We start from the raw sequence: 19,021 nt of genomic DNA on the forward strand, positions 1-19,021 counted from the left end.
CTATCTCAGTGACCTGATAAGCAATCTCCCAAGTATCTGAACGTTCCTGCTGATTGCACGGGGCATGCGACAGTGAGGAAGCAGCCGCAGATCTGGCACAGCCATGGAGTGGCCTCCGTTACCGCAGAGATATTGGCTGGCAAATTGATGTGCTTGCAGCCACACGGCGCTCCGCACAGAAGACAGCTCTGTCCTACAGGCCGCTTACCATGTGAGGGCCCGCCCTGCCCCACGACCGCCGAGGGAAATTTAATCTCTGCAAATCCTCGCCAGGGCGCTTGGTCCTACAGCCCTGACAGCCGCACTTACAATTAATTATACAATGGCGATGGGGATATCGACTAAACAAAGCCATAAATCATAGAAAAAGTCAATGGGCACGGACACACTCAATCATGTCCTGGCCAATGATTACTACTCTTAAAATACAATAATTATTTTCAGGAGCCAGCTTGAATTAAATTCCTGTCAGTTGGGTACAAGAGCGGAGGCTGATGAAGGGCTGGGATCCTGGGTGAGGCGGACCAGCCGCATCCATCCTGCAGTGGTGGTGTGCATCGGCGGGCATGGGCACGTCTGCCTGTAGCCTGAAGAAATGATGGTGGACACACATCTGGCCATCGGCCAGGTCCTCGTGGTTGTGACTGCTCGGCATGCCAGTGCCCAGTGCCCCCACCTCTGTGGAATCTAAGATGCCTTCCAAGGCAACACTATTGGGGGTGCAGTCTCTCTTGGCGGGACACACACAAGGGCCCTGACCTCTACCTTACCCACTGCAGGCTATGCTTTTTCTGATATATAGATTTCTGCCAACTGCCAGTGTCCGGCATCCCAGAGCGGTATGTGGGGGAGGACTTCTCAGCTCCTCACAGAGGGTCTACTCCAGGAACCAATTCTCCCAGCTGCTTCCAGGTCATGTGTGCTAACAGCTCTGGGCCACACTGCTGGGCTCTGACCCTCCTTGCTCTTCCACAATACTCTTGATCCCATCAGTGCCTCATGCCAATCCCCAGGCCTCTCCTCTGGCGGATTCTCTGCTTTCTTCATGTCTTGCTTGAGGTCCCTGGTGACACCCCACCACACACACTCTGGCTCAGCATGGGCTAGTAGCCCCGCCCTCTAACCTTCTCAGGTGGTCCTACAGCCCCGGGTACTCTGGGCACTTCCCCTCATCTCCACCCTGCACAAGCAACAGGCTGCCACTATGTTGCACAGAGAATGAGCAGCACAGGCCCCAGCTCGAGCTGACAGGAGCTGGCTGTGCAGGACAGACTAGCTGCAGCAGGACAGGGTGTTTGGGTTCTCCTGCAGAGCAGGAAGACAGGAAGCAGGTTGGGACTTCCAAAGCCCGAGGGACACATGGTAGGGCAAGATAATGACCAGGCTGGCCTCCAGAAGGGCTGGGGAAGGGCAGCAGACCAGGCCTGACACCATAGGAGGAGGAGTGGACAGTTCCTGAAGCTGGGTCCCAGGGAGCAGGTAGCACGCAGGGACAGAGGCAGGAACCTGGAAAGAGGAGAGGATTCAGGGCTGGGATGTAGTGACATAGTTGGCCTGAGGGACACAGTGAGCAGAGCACTGTGCAGCACACCAGCCCTGGGACAGTTAAAAATTGGCCTTGACCCTGCCAGGGAACCTGCAGGTCTTGTTGCACGAGGCTCTCACAATTAGGAAGGAGAATAAAGGCCTAGACACAAAGCAGTGATGTGGCAAGGGGGCACAGGACATATCTGTGTGAGCACACAGGGTCAGAGTAGGGCTGGGTGAGCACACATAGGGTCAGGGTCAGGGTCAGGGCAGGGCCGTGTGAGCACACAGGGTCAGGGTCAGGGTGAGGGCAGGGCTGTGTGAGCACACAGGGTCAGGGTCAGGGTGAGGGCAGGGCTGTATGAGCACACACTGGGTCAGGGTCAGGGCAGGGCCGTGTGAGCACACAGGGTCAGGGTCAGGGCCAGGGCAGGGCCGTGTGAGCACATACTGGGTCAGAGTCAGGGCAGGGCCGTGTGAGCACACAGGGTCAGGGTCAGGGTCAGGGTGAGGGCTCTGAGCACACAGGGTCAGGGTCAGGGCAGGGCCGTGTGAGCACACACTGGGTCAAGGTCAGGGTGAGGGCAGGGCCATGTGAGTACACAGGGTCAGGGTCAGGGTCAGGGTCAGGGTGAGGGATCTGTGAGCACACACTGGGTCAGGGTCAGGGCAGGGTTGTATAAGCACACGCAGCGTCAGGGTCAGGGTCAGGGCAGGGCCGTGTGAGCACACACTGGGTCAGGGTCAGGGTGAGGGCTCTGTGAGCACACAGGGTCAGGGTCAGGGTGAGGGCAGGGCTGTATGAGCACACAGGGTCAGGGTCAGGGCAGGGCCATGTGAGCACACAGGGTCAGGGTCAGGGCCAGGGCAGGGCCGTGTGAGCACATACTGGGTCAGAGTCAGGGCAGGGCCGTGTGAGCACACAGGGTCAGGGTCAGGGCAGGGCCGTGTGAGCACACACTGGGTCAGGGTCAGGGCAGGGCTCTGTGAGCACACACTGGGTCAGGGTCAGGGTCAGGGTCAGGGTCAGGGCAGGGCCATGTGAGCACACAGGGTCAGGGTCAGGGCAGGGTTGTATAAGCACACGCAGCGTCAGGGTCAGGGTCAGGGTGAGGGCTCTGTGAGCACACACTGGATCAGGGTCAGGGTGAGGGCTCTGTGAGCACACAGGGTCAGGGTCAGGGTGAGGGCAGGGTGAGGGCTCTGAGCACACAGGGTCAGGGTCAGGGCAAGGCTGTATGAGCACACAGGGTCAGGGCAGGGCCGTGTGAGCACACAGGGTCAGGGTCAGGGCAGGGCCGTGTGAGCACACAGGGTCAGGGTCAGGGTGAGGGCAGGGCTGTGTGAGCACACAGGGTCAGGGTCAGGGTGAGGGCAGGGCTGTATGAGCACACACTGGGTCAGGGTCAGGGCAGGGCCGTGTGAGCACACAGGGTCAGGGTCAGGGCCAGGGCAGGGCCGTGTGAGCACATACTGGGTCAGAGTCAGGGCAGGGCCGTGTGAGCACACAGGGTCAGGGTCAGGGTCAGGGTGAGGGCTCTGAGCACACAGGGTCAGGGTCAGGGCAGGGCCGTGTGAGCACACACTGGGTCAGGGTCAGGGTGAGGGCAGGGCCATGTGAGTACACAGGGTCAGGGTCAGGGTCAGGGTCAGGTGAGGGATCTGTGAGCACACACTGGGTCAGGGTCAGGGCAGGGTTGTATAAGCACACGCAGCGTCAGGGTCAGGGTCAGGGCAGGGCCGTGTGAGCACACACTGGGTCAGGGTCAGGGTGAGGGCTCTGTGAGCACACAGGGTCAGGGTCAGGGTGAGGGCAGGGCTGTATGAGCACACAGGGTCAGGGTCAGGGCAGGGCCATGTGAGCACACAGGGTCAGGGTCAGGGCAGGGCCATGTGAGCACACAGGGTCAGGGTCAGGGCCAGGGCAGGGCCGTGTGAGCACACAGGGTCAGGGTCAGGGTCAGGGTGAGGGCTCTGAGCACACAGGGTCAGGGTCAGGGCAGGGCCGTGTGAGCACACACTGGGTCAAGGTCAGGGTGAGGGCAGGGCCATGTGAGTACACAGGGTCAGGGTCAGGGTCAGGGCAGGGCCATGGGAGCACACAGGGTCAGGGTCAGGGTCAGGGTGAGGGATCTGTGAGCACACGCTGGGTCAGGGTCAGGGCAGGGTTGTATAAGCACACGCAGCGTCAGGGTCAGGGTCAGGGTGAGGGCTCTGTGAGCACACACTGGATCAGGGTCAGGGTGAGGGCTCTGTGAGCACACAGGGTCAGGGTCAGGGTGAGGGCAGGGTGAGGGCTCTGAGCACACAGGGTCAGGGTCAGGGCAAGGCTGTATGAGCACACAGGGTCAGGGCAGGGCCGTGTGAGCACACAGGGTCAGGGTCAGGGCAGGGCCGTGTGAGCACACAGGGTCATTATTTGCAGTGCCTGTGCTCTTTCTCAGCACTTCCCCCACTTCTAACCCAGGCACAGCCTCCTGGGTCTGGCAGTAGCCCTGCTGCTGTGGCCGTCTGGCATGGCTGCCGCGTATCTGAGTGGCTCAGGATTGGCATTTGATCTCCGGAATCTCCGGCTGGTGTGAGTGTTCCTCCCTGTGCAAGACCAGGCACATGTCCATCTGCCCTGGTCACTATTACCAGGTGTGCTGCTCTGACTTCAAGTAGATGAAACAAGTGAGCGTTGACACACAAAGAAGTAGAAGTTGGTTCCTGCAGCAGGGCTTCTTTGGGAGAGCCTGGTGTTTGGCTGAATGATTTGAGCCATGTATTTCCCAGAGACAGTCTGATTTGTCCTGGTAGTCCTGTCTGCACAGCATGTACCCCACCATGTACACAATTCACTGACATGCACACACCACACACTCATACACACTCAGCTGTGCACACCACACTCACATACACTCAACTGTACACTGCACACTCACCTGTGGACACTGCACTCATGTCCACTCGCCTGCGCACATCACACTCATCCATGTACACAGTTCACTGACATGCTCACTGCACACTTGTGCATCACTCACTCATCTGCACACGCATGTACTCAGTAGTACCACAGGCTGAAAACACACACACATCTCACACTCCTACCAGCCACGTGCATGTGTGGCTCCTTATTCAGAATGAAGCCCCCAGCCCGTAAGTCCAACCAAGGGCTGGAAATTGAGGCCTTCTGTACATACACCACCTGCGAGGGTGTCAGAGTCTGCTAGCAGAGACAAGGGCAGGGACGCAGCAACCCCACCCCATGGGCCAGCCCAGGACACTCACTGCCGTGCCGTTGTTGTCCCGAAACACCTCCTGGTTGACATAGTCGAACAGCTTCTTCTCCAGCTGCAGCATGACCTGCAACAAGAGCCTTGTGTTGGGCAGTGCCCAGCTGCCTGGTCCTGACCTGCGCGGCTACCCATCTATGTCCTGCAGTACTCACCTTCCGGTCATTGTCCGACTCACGGAATATCAGCTTCACCACTTCATTGGTGTCGGCAGCCCGCACTGTCTGCATTGTGGCCTTGGTGCACAGTGTCTGCGGGTAGACACCAAGGAGAAGTTAAGGGTCCTGACCACAGGCCTGACCCCTGCCAGCTGATCAGCAAGCTCTGCAATGGAGGGCACAGCCACAAGGCATTGTAGGCTGCAACCCAGAGCCCCACCTGCCCCTGCCCAACATGGGCCTACAAGTGCTGGACACGGAATACACTGACCACTACAGCTGCAGAAGAGGGCCCTGCCTGTCCCCGGGCCTGTCTGGGTAGTCACGTTGGCAGTGCAGGATGAGAACGTAAACCCGTGGGGGCAGGTGCAGTGTTATAGATGTCCACAATATGGGCACCAAGCCCAGGCCCCCACGGGTGGGCAGGAAGGAAGGGCAGTAAGATGCAGGGCCCTGTCTAGGACATGGGGGTGCTATGTGCATCTACAGGAACAGGGAGCATTGGGTGGCAGAGGTGGGGCCACCTTGAGGTTGGTACTCAGGCATCCCAGGGCAGCCTATGGAGCACATAGCAGAGGGCAGGGCAGGCTGGCGGGCAGCCATGCCGCTCCATGAGCTGCTTCTAGCCCATTCAGAGTTGTTTAGAAACTTCTTGCCTCAAGCTCAGGGCCATACAGGTGAGGACTGGTGGGTCACTGGGTCTACTAGCTGGCAGAAGCAGATCCGAGGAGCCACAAGCCACCCAGGCACCCCAGAGACTATGCAGCTGAGGTGGTCACAAGGCAAGAGCCTGTGTATCCCAGCTACACGAGGCTGGAGTGGTGGGCGGTAAGGCTGATCTGATGCTAGACGCCAGTGCCGGGGGCTGGCTGAGCGCCATGTACAACTCACAAGGTTTTAGGGGAACTGGACTTTACACCTAGACTTAAAAAAAAAAATCAGGATTCACTTTTAAAAGAACATTTGAACAAAAGTGATTTTGAAGCTTTAAAGATCTCACCCCTGCAGGAGCCTCCAGAGCCCCTGGCCCAAGGGCAGCCTGGGCTAGAGCCTGCTGTGGTTGGCTGCAGGACAGCTGGTCGGCACTGTCCCAGGCCATTGGCATTCCATACACAGGCCGCCTAAGCAGGTCGTGCCCTCTGGAGTGGCTTCCGCCCTCTGTGTCACAGAAAGCAGGATTAGAACAGGCACCCAAACACCAGCCGAAGCGGTGGGGCCGAGGTCCTGCCCCATCCAGATGCTAATGTGCCTGAAGGGCTTAAGCTCCTTGCAGTGAATGGGAGAGGCCAGGGAGGCAGACGGCCATTGTCGCACCCAGGACGCCGCTCAGAAAATTCATGGTTGTGGCTCCCAAAGGCATCTGCTGGGACCTTACAAAACAAAACTGCAAACCTGACTGTCTGGAGGTAGGGCCCCCGTAGCCTGCGGAGCAAGGGGGGGGCTCCTGAAGCTCCTCCCACCCAGCGTGCCCACTCAAGCAGAAAAAGCCAGGGTTCCATCTGGGTCTGGCCAGCTCAGCTCCAGCAGAAGGGAGCTTTCTCTTCTGAGGGGGAAACAGCTCCAAAGGATGATTCTGAAAAGCCACCACGATCAACAAGGGTGGCCCTGGCACCTCCTCCCTGGTGCTCAGTGTGGGGAGCCACAGGATCCCTGGGTGGGACAGCGACCAAAGTCCCAAGCTAGCATCCATAGGGCCAAGTAGCAGCAGACAGTGTGGTACCTGACACACAATCACATGGTGTGGTACCTGACACATGCACACACGGTGTGGTACATGACACATGTACACATGGTGTGGTACCTGACACACGCACACACGGTGTGGTACCTGACACACGCACACACACAGTGTGGTACCTGACACATCACACACGGTGTGGTACCTGGCACATGCACACATGGTGTGGTACCTGACACACAATCACACGGCGTGGTACCTGACACATCACACACGGTGTGGTACCTGACACACAATCACACGGTGTGGAACCTGACACACAATCACACAGTGTGGTACCTGACACATGCACACACGGTGTGGTACCTGACACATGCACACACATGGTGTGGTACCTGACACACGCACACACATGGTGTGGTACCTGACACACGCACACACGGTGTGGTACCTGACACACGCACACATAGTGTGGTACATGACACATGCACACACGGTGTGGTACCTGACACACAATCACATGGTGTGGTACCTGACACATCACACACGGTGTGGTACCTGGCACATGCACACACAGTGTGGTACCTGACACATGCACACACGGTGTGGTACCTGACACACGCACACATGGTGTGGTACCTGACACATGCACACACGGTGTGGTACATGACACACAACCACAATCACAGATGACATGGTATGTTTCACACAGTGTGGCGCTGCGGTGTCCGGTACAAAGTCCAGAACCTGAATGCTTCAGTCAGGATGCAGACCCCTTGGGGAGCTCCTGACCTACCTGTGGCCTAGGTATACCTGTTGGAGCCAGCAGCCCCTGGGCCAGGGGCCAGCAGAGGGCATGCACGGGCCCAGGACAGGGCAAGGTGGACAAGGCTGCTCTGCACAGAGGGCTCAGACGATGGCTGCCGTGGAGCTGAGCCCTGTGAGGGCCGGAGGGTTCCTGTTCCAGGAAGCTGTGGGCAGCATCCCTCCACCTCCTTCCATCTTCTCAAGGACCAGGGACATCTACTGCTGCCACTGCGAGGGGCACTGGCCTGTGGCCTTCAGGGGGCTGACACTGCCACGCTGCACATGACCCAAGGGCCTGCTGTGCGGAGGGGCTGCTGTCCTCTACCCAGCTGCCCACTGTTCACTCAGAACAGGCCATTGAGACCCTGTCAGCTGGGGTTTCCACCAGCTGGACCTGTACCCAGGACACCCCAGGGTCCAGGTGGGGCCAGGTTGTGTAGGTGCCATGCTTCACCAGCAGGAGGCAAAGAACCCACCTTCCTGCCTTCAGATGCCTTGGGGGCAGTGTGATCTGGGCCACGCTGGGAAGCAGCTTCTCACAGACGTGCAGCAAGCCAAGGGAACAAGCTTAATGGTCCATTGGGTCTGCTTTGTAACTGAAGTTCTACATCAATCCACATGGAGTTGTGCAGCAGTCACGGGGTCCATGCAAAAGGGTAGTAGTGAGGGGACCAGTGCAGCAGGCTGACCCCAATGCTCCACCCTGGGTCCCCACTGGGTGGTTCCCTTACTCCCTGGGCCAATGATTTCCAGCAGGGGATCTTGCTCCTTCTCCCCAGGCAGCTCTGCGCAGGATTCTTCTGAGGAGTCTGGGCAGTCCAGCTGTCTGCTTTGGACATACCCTGCTGGCAGTGCCAGGCAGACCCTGGGGCCCTGACACCTACTACCTACTACTGCAGTTCAGATCAGCTGGCTCTGGTGGACACACGCAAGATGGGAGTCAGCCAGCGCATCTAGCTCCCGGCTTGTTGAGCCACACCAGGGGCTGGCACAGCAGCCTCAGCTGGGTCTGCAGCCACGCCTCTGGATGTGCCAGCCTCATCTGCACCCGGGACTGTGACTGGGGTCTTGTGCTCACAGCAGCTGGGGGCCAGGTGCCAGCCAGCTCCACAGCCTGTAGGATGTGAGGATGTGACCTGAGGACATGCAGTTCATGACCCTTTCCAATTCCCTCAAGGCGAGCAGAGTCAGTTCTGGGACCCCTCTCAGGTAACCAGGGACTGGCATCTGCCATGGCTGCCAACAGGGTGGTGACAGGCAGCAGGTGTGGTGCAGGCAGGCCATGTGGAGACGGGTGTGCCGGGTACCACTGTCACTCGGCATCACCACGGCCAGCTGAGTGCCCAGCTGCCAGTTGCCGCTGCGCCAGGCATGAAGCACGCCTTCCAATGAGGCAGCGGAGTGGAGCTGGAGCAGCAGCAGCAGCCACCAGGGCTTATCGTGTGTTTTAATTACAGTTCCAGCAGCCCGGCCTGACCCATGCTCTGCAAGCGGGCATGTAGCGCTCATTTGCACCGGCAGCATGGGGCAGTGCCCCCTTCACAGTGGCCAGGCTCAAGCACCTGGGGCTGAGGGATGGACAATCTCCATCTTGAATCTGTGGTGGTCCTGGCTCCTGTCACTGGGCACTCACTGTCATAGACATGGATCTTACAAACTTCTGATGGGTCTTGTCCACAAGCCGCCAGGCACTCCCCAAGAGGCTCAGCCTCCCTCCTGTTTGCCATAAGGGAGGGTTTGACTTTGTAGCAGGGCCTGTGGGAAAGAGCTCACTGGCCAGCCCGAGGTGGTCACTGCCGCCTCTGGGTAGGTGCTTTAGCCTGGACCCTTGGCTGGCCCAGCCAGTGCAGCTTTGCAGGACGACCTTCTCGACCCTGCCTCCCCATGCTACCACTTACAAACATGGCTGCATGCCAGGCACTCCCCTGTGTGCTGTGCTCTGGGGCAGTGCATACTGGGATCTAGAAACGCGTAAATGGCCGCCAGCTGCAAGCAGCGTCCTGGGCCAACAGGCGCAGATGGCACACCAGTGGGGGACTCTGACCCTGGAGGGGGGAGAAGCCTTCCTTGGTGGCATCATGTGGCCTCCTCTTAGTGGCTCTGCAGGCAGAAGCAGGGCCCACGGGGGACATGAGTGCAGTCCTCGTGACTTTCCCTCATATAGCCACTCTTTTCCCCATGGCCCCGGAGGGGCCTCCCTGACACGCGCCCCTCCTCTTGCCTGGCAAAACCCAGGTACAGCCCTCTCATGGAATCCACCCAGCTGGCTACATGCAGGGCCTGCTGGGTTGAGACTGAAAGGCCTGGGTGCTGGACCCCACCCTGGCACAGTGGAGCACAGAGGCAAAGCCTGGGGCTGACGGAAGGGGCCCACACGGCTGTCCTCGGTACAGGTCCAGCCATGCACCACGGGGATCCTCCTGGCGGGCACCCAGTCAGAGGGCCTGGGTTTATCCTGGCTGTTTGCTGCTGGCAGACATGCTGGGAGGTAGCAGTGTGGGCTGAGAACTTGGGGAAGACCTGGCTGGAGCCCCTGCACATATGGGCGGAGCGAACCAGGATATAGGATGGAACAGGAGATTCTCTTGCAAGTAAAATAAATACATAAGCTTTTTTTTCTTTTTTCTTTCTTTAACTGGAATCAAGTTTGAAATCTGGCTCCTTGACTGAGGCAGCCCCGAAGACCTCCGGCCCTGGAGAAACACAGGCAGGTCCTGAGCCCAGGAGGGTGGAGCAGGGCTGCCCTGGCCTTGTGTAGGGTGAGGAGTCTGCGTGCGGTGGACAGTGAGGACCTGAATGGCAGGAGCAGGACCAAGCCCCGATTCAGGGGCCCAGCCTGAGCAATGGAAACTGCAGTTCTGCCCCATATGCTCACCCATACCCATGTCCACTGGCCTGGCCATTCCCCAGCAGGGTGTCCACGGTCTGTACCCAGGGACCAGCGGACTGCCTCAGGGGTTCCGCATTTCACAGTGACAGCACCAGGGGCAGAGGCAGGATCCCTCTTGGAGACATGGTGCCCCCTTCCTGTGGCAGCTCCCAGAGTCTTGGGGTTGGTGGGTGGAGTGAGCCCAGCTCAGCACTGGAGCAGGAATCCAGCTCTGGGGGAACCAAAGCCTGGGTCCCGGGGCCCCCACCCCACTGCCATACATAGGTCAAGTTGGGCTCTGGCTTTTCCCCCTTCCCAGGCCGAGGCCCTAGTCTGCAGACCCTGGGCGGAGGCCCTGTGTCCTCACCTTCCTGGTGGACTTACTGCCCTCTGGCCGACTCGCTGCAGCCAGTTTCAGGCATCTGCGTGCAGCGAGGCAGGTCTGGGCAGGTGCCACAGCTTAATTACACAGAGTGGGGACGTCAGTGGCATCGTGCTCATCTCCGTCAGAAGCACACTTGCTTGTCAGCAGAGGTAATTTTCCATGGAGGATGGAAGATTAATGAGGGAAGGAGCGGGCACTGGGAATGCTGACGGGAGGCTGCACTGTGCTGCTGGCGTGGGCCACACAGGTGTAGGTGTGATGGAAAGAGCTCTCTGCACCTGCTGTGTCTTGGGGAGCCGAGCACCCGCAGAACTGGAGATGGGGACAGGGTGGCCAAGGTGGGCGGGAAGGCAAGCACCCTGGACCTGCTAGCAGCCAACTAGGCTGCAGGACTCACACTGCAGGACTGGCCTCCACCCTGGGTCTGGGGCCTTGATCTTACTCAGGACATCCTGGGGTCACCCAATTTAATGCCCAGCCCGTAGCATGGTGCTGCACCATGAGAAGCCTGGAGAGCCCCTGTGCAAAGGTCTTTATCCAAAGAGAACAGAAAATAGCTATGATCTATCATCAGTAATAATGAGGCTTGCTGACAAGACACCCACCCTGAGAGTAGACAATGGCACTGCACCCTCACAAGGCACACTGCACCCTCACACAGCAACCGCACCCTCACACAGTGTCACTGTACCCTCACGCAACACACTGCACCCTCACACAGCACACTACACCCTCACACAGTGACACTGCACCCTCACACAGCACACCGCACCCTCACACAGTGTCACTGTACCCTCCCCCAGAAAAGGCTTGCACACAGCTGGAACAATCCTTAATGACTCTGTGTCTAGTCCTCACATATGTGGGGAAGCAGTGGCCGCAGATGGAACCCTGACCCCAACATCTCTCACGGCTCTGCAGGTGGCCTGATCACCTACTCCCCTCTTGTTGGGTCACCTGACCCCATTTGGCCTGCTCTGATGGCCATGATGCCAGTGTACTGAAAACATGGGAAAATTAAACAAAAAATCTGCATTCATTTTGGTGCTGGGGCACCCGTCACTGCATTCACCTGTAACACCCAACCCTGTCACTTCAGAGTGTGATACAGCGACTTAGACACAGCTGTGGGCAGGCACTCAGCACCTACCTCCACCACAGACTTGGAATCCAGCCGGAAGTTGAAATCACCAAAGACGAAGTAGGCAACTTTCTCAAATCGCTGGTCAACAATTCTGGCAGGAGGGAAGGAGAAGTCATAGGCTGCACATGGGGTCAGGAATGCCAACGACAGCCCCAATCCTGCGCCCATGCATGAGGTCAGGAATGGCATTAACAGCCCTGGGCCTGCACTTACTTATGGGGTCAGGAACCCTATTGACAGCCCCCGATCCTGCACCCATACATATGGGAAACCATGCATGGAACCTCTGCCTCTCTAGGGCTCAATCTGGAGCCCCCCATGGTCACAACCCATCTTAGCATGGGTACACATGAGCCAAGGGGCAGGTGGTTCCCCCTATGGTCACAACCCATCTTAGCATGGGCACATATGAACCAAGGGGCAGGTGGTTGCCCCCATGGCCCCAGCACATCCAGGCAGAAACATGAACTCAAGGGTTGGGGCCATGACTTCTTGCCATGTTCATAGCACATCACAGCATGGACATGTGAGCCTGAGGGGAGGGGCCATGTCTCCCCTCCACCTCAAGATCACAGCACATCGCATTATGGACAACTGTGAGCCTGCAAGCAAGGGCTGGCAGCAGCCTTGATAGAAAAAGGGCAGGGCAGAAGTGCTTGTATGGGAAAGAATTCCTGAGACTCAGGGTGGATGCTGAGGGAGGTCTGAGAGCAAGTCTTGGAGCCTTTTATTCACTAGATGCAAAATGTTATTTCTAGCCACTAGCCCGAAGGTGGCCAAGTGTGCACAAGAATGTGCAATTACATTGCCAGTTATGGACTGCCTGGCTCACAGACCTAAATGCTCACCAGCACATCCACAGGGACTGTCACTGACCAGCACACTCACCAGCACGCCCACAGGGACTGTCACTGACTACCACATCCTCGGGGATCCCACAGTTTAATCAAAGAGAAAAATGCAAGTGACAAAGTTCTCAGGAGGTGTACCTGCACTGCTCATTGGCATGTCACCAGTCCTCTTTGTCCTCAGTTGTCCATTAGGTCCATGAGAGGATCTCATAGATCCTTCCTTCCTCTGCCTGGTCACCAGAATGTCTCTGACCTGCCCAGCTGGTGTTTGCACTTTCATGGAGCTTGGGTAGGGCCCAGGGGTATCATAGATTCTGAGTTTGGGATGGTACTGGCTACTCAGTCACCCCAGGTTGTTCCCCCGGACTCTTTTTTTTTTTTTTTGAGGAACAGAGAGTTGCCCCCTCTGGCTATCATACACATGGTCTGTGACTGGCCGTGGTCCCCCTGCCCTGCTCTGGAGGCTTCCTGATCAGTGCAGGAGGAGCGGCTATGTCTTCTTAACTCAGCCAAGTCCTGGCTCCTTTCGTTCTTCTCTCGCATGCCTGTTTCCTGGAGACCATTCCCACAGCCTGGGTTCTGTCCTTGGCCCTGGCCCCATCCTTTTTTTTTCAGCATCAACAGGAAAACATTTGGGATTCTGAAAGAAGTCACAGTGATGGCCGCTCCTGCACCGGGCAGGGGTTGCCAACCACACGTCACTCAGGAACTTCTACTTTAGCAGGCAGAAGTGTCAGCCCATCACAGATCCTTCAATTCCTGGTGCTTCACCCCCTAAGTAAACTACAAAACAGGGTCATGCCAGAGGCCCATGCTCACCCTTTCCCCAGGGCACTGGCCTTCAGAGCTCTGCTGCTTTCTGGCATCTTCCTATCTACCCTGAAGGGCTCTAATTAACGCTCAAAAATTATTAGAAGTGTTGCACTGGCAGGTTCACTCCCCATTCCAGTCTCCCACCTGAGTGGCTGGGGCCAAGCACCTGAGCCATAAGCTGCTGTCCTGACCACCACACCAGATGCCCAGCCCAACATGCTCTCCACAGGGCATGTGGCCTCGACTACTCATACTGCCTCATGCACAGCCATCCTGTATCTTCTTGCCAAATCCCAAAAGGTGTCCCGTTTTCCTTTACATGAGCAATTGCTTTCTACTTAAACTTTAAGTGGGAATGAAGGAACATTGGCCATGTCATTCATTTGCTCTAAAATGCAATCTCCCCGTGGAAAGTGCGTCCTGCTTCCTGCCACCACTCTGCGGGCCCCAGGTCCCACGTGGCAGAGGGACAGCAAGAAGCTGGTGCAACAATCCCTCTCCCCTGCTCCCGGGTGTCTGAGACCCTCAAAGCTTGCTTGCTCCTGGGCTCAGCACGCAGGTGCCTGGCCTGCTGCCCACATCTTGTCCCTGTTGGGCTCCCCAGATGCTCATCCACCATGGCTAGCTGAGAGACCCAGTGGGGCGGGCACCAGTGAGCCATGCGTCCTGTTCCCTCCCTGTGGAGAGGCACCCCACTGGCAAGAGCTGGGGACTGGATGAGTTCAGGTGGGAGAGGTCGTGCCTAGCCCAGGCCTGTCCCCCACGGCTCTCTGAGGCACCCAGGCCTGGCAGGCAGTGACACATAGCACAGCTCCCTCTGTTCAGGGGGACAGCTCGCATCTCTTCCTGAACATCCAAACCATGGGACCCCAATGTCCAATGCTGCTAACTGAAGTGACATCCAGGGCCAGGGTAGTCCCATCTCGGCCAGGGCATTTGCAGGTGAGAACCCAGGGCCCCCATGTTGCCCTGCCCACAGCCACAGGCCGCCGGCTGCCAAGTCTGTGTTTCAGGACGGCATCTGAGGATCCTCCATGAACGCAGGCTCCAGCCAGGAGGCCCGAAGCCAGCAGAACTGACTGCATGGTTGGTCGCTGGGTGTCACTTCACCTAGCTCCTGGAATGCCAGCGCCCACATTAAGGAACGCTCCTGTGAATGAGCACTTGCAGGTGGAGTGCAGAGGCCTGAGCTGTAGGAAGCCCCAGCGTGCTCACAGGAGCAGATGCCCCCACTCCAGCCTCTGGCCCACAGGCATTGGGCGTGGCTGGAGCCCTCCACGGCATCTCACCATGCTCTGATATAATAGTGTGAGCCAATTAATAACCACCAGCACTCGGAAGGTCGCGCAGCAAGCAGTAAGATGAAGCGGCTGTCAGCACCGAGGCAATTGCCTGAGTGCCCAGGCCTGGGCCTCACAGCACTCACTTTTCATCTCAGTATAGTGCTATTTGGGCCAGAAAAGAGCAGCGTTGTTTTAAAATTAATTACCTTGTCAGTGGCTATTATGATTAAAAAGTAGGCCCACTTCAATATCATGTGCCTAATTCAAAAGGAAAATGACAAAAAGAGCCATAAAAATCAATTTTTTAGGCTCCAAAGACAGTGTCTTTCTGCCCTGGTGGGGGCTGTGCTTCCCAGAAGCCAGCAGGAGTAGGCCTGCACAGGGTGCCCGTAGCTCCAGCAGGCACTCTCTCCCCTCACCATGAGTGGGCGCTGCATAGTGAGCAGCTGGCCTCAGCCCATTCCACCTGCTCCTGGGAAGCACTAAGGGCCAACGCTGACCATGTAGAAATACCAAAGCCACTTGGAATGTTCCATTCATTAGTCACTTCAAAGCTTCTCCTCAAGCGATGGAGGAGCTTGGAAAACTCCTGTCAGGATACAGTCCCTGCAGGTGAACGCAAGAATCACGATAGGGAGCAGTCCAGACCAGGCCAGGACATGGCGCTTACCAGCATACATTTGGTGCAGGTTGGGGGTGGACCCAGCTGGGCCAGTTCACATCACCTGCTAGCGAACCCTAGCACCAGAATAGTGGTTTGGTTGCAACACATATCAGTATGTGTGAGGGCTAGGACTGCTGCCAGCTGAGCTGCGCTAGGCTGTAACCCCCATTGGCATGAGCTGGAATTGGGGGTGGGTTGGATGGGCCAGGCCAGGCTACAGCACCTACTGGCAAATACCGAGGTGAGGCAGGCCATGCCAGATCAGGCCGTGGCGCCCAACCAACACATACGAGACCCAAGGTGGAGGGGACAAAGCCAGTAGTGGGGCTGTGTGGGGCTCTCCTGTTGAATCACCATTCCCACTGGAGAGTGTGAGTTGGGATGGGGGCAGACCAGACCGGGCAGAGCTACAACACCTGTTGGTCTCATGTGAGCTGGACCAGGGAAAAAGCCAGGTTCAGTTGACTGTTCCTACTGGTACAAGCGTCAGAGTGGGTGTGGGTTGGTTGGGCTCTGCCACAGCATCAGATGGCAGATGCTGGCACAGAGGGCTAATTCTGTTAAGCCAAACTGCAGAACCACCTGAAAAGTGCATGATCTGGGAGTGGGCCCATAGGGAAACAGTGGGCACCTTCCTCTTGGATTGCCACTCTGTCTGGTGAGCAAGAGAACCAGGACTGGGGAAGGCGTGGCTAGACAGAGCGGCACCTGTCAGCATGTGTGTGGGCTGAATAGGGGGGCTGGTTGGGTTGAACTAGGCTTTAATTCCTATTGGCATGTATGAAAGCTGAATGGGATGTGGGACAGACTGGACCAGTCTGCTGTATATACTGGCAAGCATGGGAACCAGGGAAGAGGCAGGCCTGGTGGGGGTTATTGTAGGTCGCTCCAACTAGGCTGCAGCTCCCACTGGTTTGTGTGAGGACCTAGTGTGTGGTGAGCAGGATTAGGTTGGGTTCCAGCACCCACTGGTTTATGTAGAAGACAGGGCTGGAGGCAGAACTGACCCAGCAATTGCAACCACCAGCTTATGCATAGGCTGGAGTTACGGACTGTGCCTGATTCTGTGCTGGCAAGCACACACAAGAATCTGGTCTGGGATCACCTCAGACAAAGTTTCTTTGGGGACACCCCCAGTCGAACTGCTGAACTCAATGAAGAGAATTGCAGGTTCCATGGTTTGGCCGTGGAGTGCACGTGTCAAAGCTGAGCCTCTTCAGTGGCTCAGATGGAGCAGTGGACAGCATATCCAGGTGCACATGGAGGATATGACAGTACACCAGAGCCCACATAGGACACGTGGCACCACAACAGAGGATGAGGACAGAACAAATCGATCAACTACCCCAGCCATGTGTTGACAGTGAAAATCTGGGCAAGTGGAAACGTTAAGGTGGACGATGTCAGCCAGTGGATTCTGAAGAGATTTCATCGTGCTTGGAATGATGCGATTGGCAGCAATTGAGAACAGCTAAACTACTGAAACCACTTGAGCATTGCCCTGAGAGCATGCCCCACATGCAATGGTTGGGAGGCTGGGTGTGGCTTCTCCCTTTGTATCTCTCCTTCCCCCAGATACAGAAAGGAAAAAAGAGAATGTGGAAACAATGGCCTTACCCACTTTCCTGCAGTCCTTGACCCTTTGAGCCCTAATCAATTATGTAAAGATCATAAAAAAAAAAAAAAAGCTTTTCTCACAGGTAGACTCGAGTCCCTGGGAACAAACACCCCAGACCATGGCTGTGAGTCACGGTGGATTCTTGCAGCTTACTGATGAGGCCCATAGCGCCTGCAGGCGGTGTATGTGTATGTGTGGTGTATGGGGTGTGTGTGTGGTGCGTCGGGGGTCTGGGCTCGCCCTATGGACTCCCCAGCCCCTGGAGCCTTAGTACCACTGGCTCGCGTCAGGCACACTCACAGTGGTGATGAACACAGTGCCAACCCAATGGGGAGCGAGTGCTTCTGCTGGGCCCCCTGCAGCACTGTGGGAGACCCTTGGCCCAACCCTTCCCCACAGACGCACCTCCAGTACACACCAAAGCTGTATTCCTCTCCCTTCCCACAGGCACCAGGGCATACAGGTGCCAATGAATTTCCTGCAGTGGACAGGCTGGCTCATTCCCTGCCCACAGGGACTCAGGACCTCCAGGCTAAACCTTAAACCTCCCAGGGACCAGCCAGGGTTGGCTTGACAGCAGCCTTAGCACACTGAACCCCAACCAAAAAGTTCCCTCTCTCCTCAGCCTCTGCCATGAGGAAACTGCTGCTCTTGCTCAGAATGACATAAGCTGACCACAGCCTGAACTCTGTGGTCCTCACAGAGTGCCTGGGGGCCTTGCTGGGGCTGAATGGATTCCAGCCCAGCACATGGACTGCTGGAACCCAGGTCCCAGGATCCCTGTCCTGGGAAGGAGTAGGGGGAGGGACACACATACTGGCTCCTTCAGTCAGGAGACCCCAGTGCGGTGCTCGCTCACACAACCCCACAGAGGGCAGCTGCTGCCAGCCAGGAGAAAGGGGTAGGGAGTCCTCACCAGAGCTGCCCAGGCTGCTCGGATCCTGGACTTGCACCTGCAGAACTAGAAATGATTGTGTGCTGACCAGGCACCAAGTACCAAAACCACAGCTGGACACAGGTGCGGCCATTCCCCAAGCTGGATGCAGACATATGTCCTGCCTTGCCCCAGGCCAGCCATATCAGGGGAAGACCAGAGAACAGCTGTCCTTTGCCCAGCCAGATGCTGGCAGCTCAGTCTCCCACTCAGCTGCTGGCCACATGTGACAGCCCAGTGTTTTCCACTCCTTTGGGGGATACTTGCATTCCATGCCCGAGCTTTCCTGCAGTCTCCTGCCTGGGAGCCAGCATAGAGCTCACCAGCCATGGCTGCTCTGAGCACAATGCCATATACAAACCTCACTCCATGGTAACCCTCCCTCTCCTGGGCCACCTCCTTTGCCATGCTCGTTAGCAGACAGCAGCCACCAGGGCCTTCCTAAGGCTGGTCAGTGTGGATGGGGGCAAGGAGTATGGGTGTGGGCATGCTGTTTTACCAGTAAAGAGTCTCATCAAGATGGCAGGGAGGCCTGGGCCAGCACTGCACATGGCAGCTGTGTGAGGTCACAGAGCAGGGCTGCAGTGGGATAAGCACACACAGGCTCAAAGCTGTCAGAAGACTTGCACACACATGTCCATGTGTGTAGGACACACACAAATGCAGGGCCACATGTGTGTGCAGCAGGAGGGACTGGGAGAGCGGAAAGGAGAAGAGTCCTTCAGGTGGCAGGAGGCAGGCAGGTGCACACACACCTGCTCCTCCTGGCTGCTGGTGCCTGTGAGCGGTAGCTATCTCTGAAACATCCTTCATCCATCACCAGGACACTTGCATAAAAAACCCATTCTTGATGTCTGAGTGGGACCTGACACGCCCTCACAAGTTCCTAAGGAGGCTGAGGAGGTGCCGGCAATGAGGAGGAGGGGGTGCAGGCTGAGTCGGCCAGGACAGCGGAGGCCGCTGTGGCTCCAGGAGTTTTTGGCCTGCCATGGAGCATGATGGACCCTCAAGGACT

At 57.3% G+C, this 19,021-nt stretch overlaps 1 protein-coding gene across 5 annotated transcripts in view; it reads right to left on the reverse strand.

Annotated features, from left to right (window-relative positions):
• INPP5A (inositol polyphosphate-5-phosphatase A) overlaps nucleotides 1-19,021 on the reverse strand; it is a 135,207-nt gene that overhangs the window by 9,231 nt on the left and 106,955 nt on the right. For all 5 annotated transcript variants that reach the window (XM_040991916.1, XM_040991913.1, XM_040991914.1 and 2 more), the window contains exons 9-11: nucleotides 11,850-11,934; nucleotides 4,958-5,053; nucleotides 4,798-4,872 (exon numbers count right to left, since the gene is read on the reverse strand). In XM_040991916.1, the coding sequence (XP_040847850.1) occupies nucleotides 4,798-4,872; nucleotides 4,958-5,053; nucleotides 11,850-11,934 (256 nt within the window). The remainder of the gene's footprint in view (nucleotides 1-4,797; nucleotides 4,873-4,957; nucleotides 5,054-11,849; nucleotides 11,935-19,021) is intronic.

This window comes from Ochotona curzoniae, unplaced genomic scaffold (assembly GCF_017591425.1).
Source record: "Ochotona curzoniae isolate NIBS_2020 unplaced genomic scaffold, NIBS_Ocur_1.0 contig_66, whole genome shotgun sequence".
NCBI classification, from domain to species: Eukaryota; Metazoa; Chordata; class Mammalia; order Lagomorpha; family Ochotonidae; genus Ochotona; species Ochotona curzoniae.